Below are 2,500 nucleotides of genomic sequence, written 5' to 3'. Positions count from 1 at the left end.
GCTCTAAATTAAATGAGTCTTTGACAAAAAATTTACCGGAAGTTTGTAAAGTTGTAGCTATACACTAGGGTCCACCCTCCTCCGTCCGTTTCCATGTCACAGTAGATCTCGGTCGGATCTGTTCCGTCTGGCTTAATCCAGTATACATCGGATTCCGTTTCTCTTCTTTTTTGTTTAATTTCTTTGCATGACTTAGCAGCGTAATCTTTCGTCAAACCTGCCATTAAACAGCTACAGAATATTATTCATCGACCAAACTAGACGCCGGTTAAAATGTAATCAGTAAAGGACGGAAAATTCATACCAAGCAAGAGTTTCTTCTTGTCCCAAACGGGATTCTCTTCAACTGTAAAAGTAAGAAAAGGAAACAAGGAAAGGTATTAAAAACACCGTAGGAGATCAAAAGGAAGTGAGAAGCGTGACGCGGGTTCCATTCCCAGACTTGGTGTCATATGTGGGTTGAGTTTGTTCTCTGGGTACTCCGGTTTTTTTTTTCTTCGACTTTAAAAGTAAGAGAAGGACTCTTTAAGAAAAGAAAACAAGATAATGTGTCGAGAAACAGTGTAGGAGATCAAAAGGAAATGAGAAGTTCGGCGGCAGGGATGGCGCTTTGGTTGAGAGAGAGAGAGAACACTGGCCTCCCGCCAATGTGTGAGGGTACACTGGGTTGCCTGTGGTACGTGCAGCGTTCCAGGCAATTTTCAAGTTGGGGTTTGTAGCGGATATAACGCGCGCTCTGATTGGCTAATTGTGATTGGCCCACGGGCCGATTACGGGCTTGCAAAAACAAAGCAAAAGGTAATTAAAAAACCATATAATAAACTACTTACTAACCGAGCTACAATCTTGGACAGAATAAAATGGAACAGAAATGCCCCCTCTCCCCCAAATCTAGGATGAAGGTGTGTGAAGGCCAAAACGCGCCATTTTCCCATCACTGATTTTGGGGGGAGGGGTGGTCTCAATGTTCCATTTAATTTGTCCAAGATTGTCTGTGGAGGCTACGACGTCACAAATTCAAGATTTGGTCAATTAAAAGGTCATATGTCGACACATTAATCATCCGAAACCACTGGCCTCTGACGCAGTTGAGACCCTAACCCTAACCCTAACCCTATGTTGAGATACTACATGGAAGATATTTTAAGAAAAGCGGAGCGTTTAAAAAAGCCAAACCTAAATGAAAATTTGCCAATACGATCAAGAATAAGGGTATAACTCTACGTAGAATTGACGAAAAAAATGCAATCGAGAAAAAGAATACCCGAGGAAACAAAAGTAAGAGTTAGAGTTCTCAAGCCCACTACTGATCTTACTCTGAAAGCATTTCTGGGGAGTTAATCGATAAAACTATAGGGTCTATGTAGGGTCGCATCGCCGAGATGAAACGAAGCAATGGCAAAAGACTCAAGCATTAAAGTAGCGCTTTTAAAGCTTTGTAGAGCACTTGAATGGTTTTACATGACATTAAAACGTTTGAGGCACGATTCACCAGACTTTTTATACGATTAACGTCTGTTTTGAGACGCTTTTCAACGGTTAAGCACGGTTAACAAGCAATGGAAAAAAGTGTCAATCTGTTCTGTCACCTTTCTGGCCAGACGACAAAATCGTGAAAAATCGACAAAATTCGTTGCTGATAACCCGCAAACCGTGCCCATCAACACTTTTGTGAGCGTAAATCATGCTCTATTTTTCAGCGTGGAAAAATCAGAAGATAGATCAGGTAAATATCGCCAACAAATTTAAGGGAGTGCAAATGCAGTTCTTAAAAATTCAACAGGTTTGCGTATTCGGTATGGTTGGCGCACGGATGCAAAGTCTAAAGCATAGAATGTGGGTAGGTTGGATAGTTGGATGGGGTAGGTAATCTGTGGTGGAAGGTTCGAATCCTCCTTACATCCGATTTCTTTGTTTTTGTTTTTCTTTTTTTTCCCCAATAGTCTTATTTTCTTTTTTGTTTGCAATTTATGTTCTCATTTTATAGGCCTCCTGCTTTAAACGTAAATATAGCTTATGAAAATAATTACAGTCAACTCTCAGGTATTCGGATGATGTAACTTTTGAGCAAACGAGAGCAGATTTCGTGTCAGGATTACCCCATATACTACTGGTAACGCCAAGCAGGGGCTCATGGACATGTAGCTCGAGCCGTACTGGGAAATATTGGCCCTGGGTCGTTTTTGTATGAACCTCGCTGCGCTCGGTCCGTACTGCCACGACCTCGATTTCCCTGGCAGTACGGCCTTCGCACTCGGTTAGTAAGAAGTTAAGGGGTCACCCAGAAGTCATACCAGCAGAGGCCCTTTGGCTCACAGGTCCTCACACGTGCGTACAACGAAACAGATCCTTTTCTGAGGTTAAAAACCTGGCTACCGGCCTAATTAGCTCTTTTTCCTACTTTCCCAACCGCGAGAACACCGCGGTAAATCAGCCATCGCCAAAAAATGTTTTTTTTTTCCTCAAAAAATATTTAAAGTTAGGGGAAAAAATACATCAT

At 41.9% G+C, this 2,500-nt stretch overlaps 1 protein-coding gene across 1 annotated transcript in view; it reads right to left on the bottom strand.

The window, feature by feature from the left end:
• LOC138012826 (uncharacterized) overlaps nt 1-2,500 on the bottom strand; it is a 21,311-nt gene that overhangs the window by 998 nt on the left and 17,813 nt on the right. The window contains exons 6-7 of the mRNA XM_068859734.1: nt 305-346; nt 37-217 (exon numbers count right to left, since the gene is read on the bottom strand). Of these exons, the coding sequence (XP_068715835.1) occupies nt 37-217; nt 305-346 (223 nt within the window). The remainder of the gene's footprint in view (nt 1-36; nt 218-304; nt 347-2,500) is intronic.

Source organism: Montipora foliosa, chromosome 8, assembly GCF_036669935.1.
Source record: "Montipora foliosa isolate CH-2021 chromosome 8, ASM3666993v2, whole genome shotgun sequence".
Taxonomy (NCBI): Eukaryota; Metazoa; Cnidaria; class Anthozoa; order Scleractinia; family Acroporidae; genus Montipora; species Montipora foliosa.
This window is presented reverse-complemented; position numbering and strand designations above follow the sequence as displayed.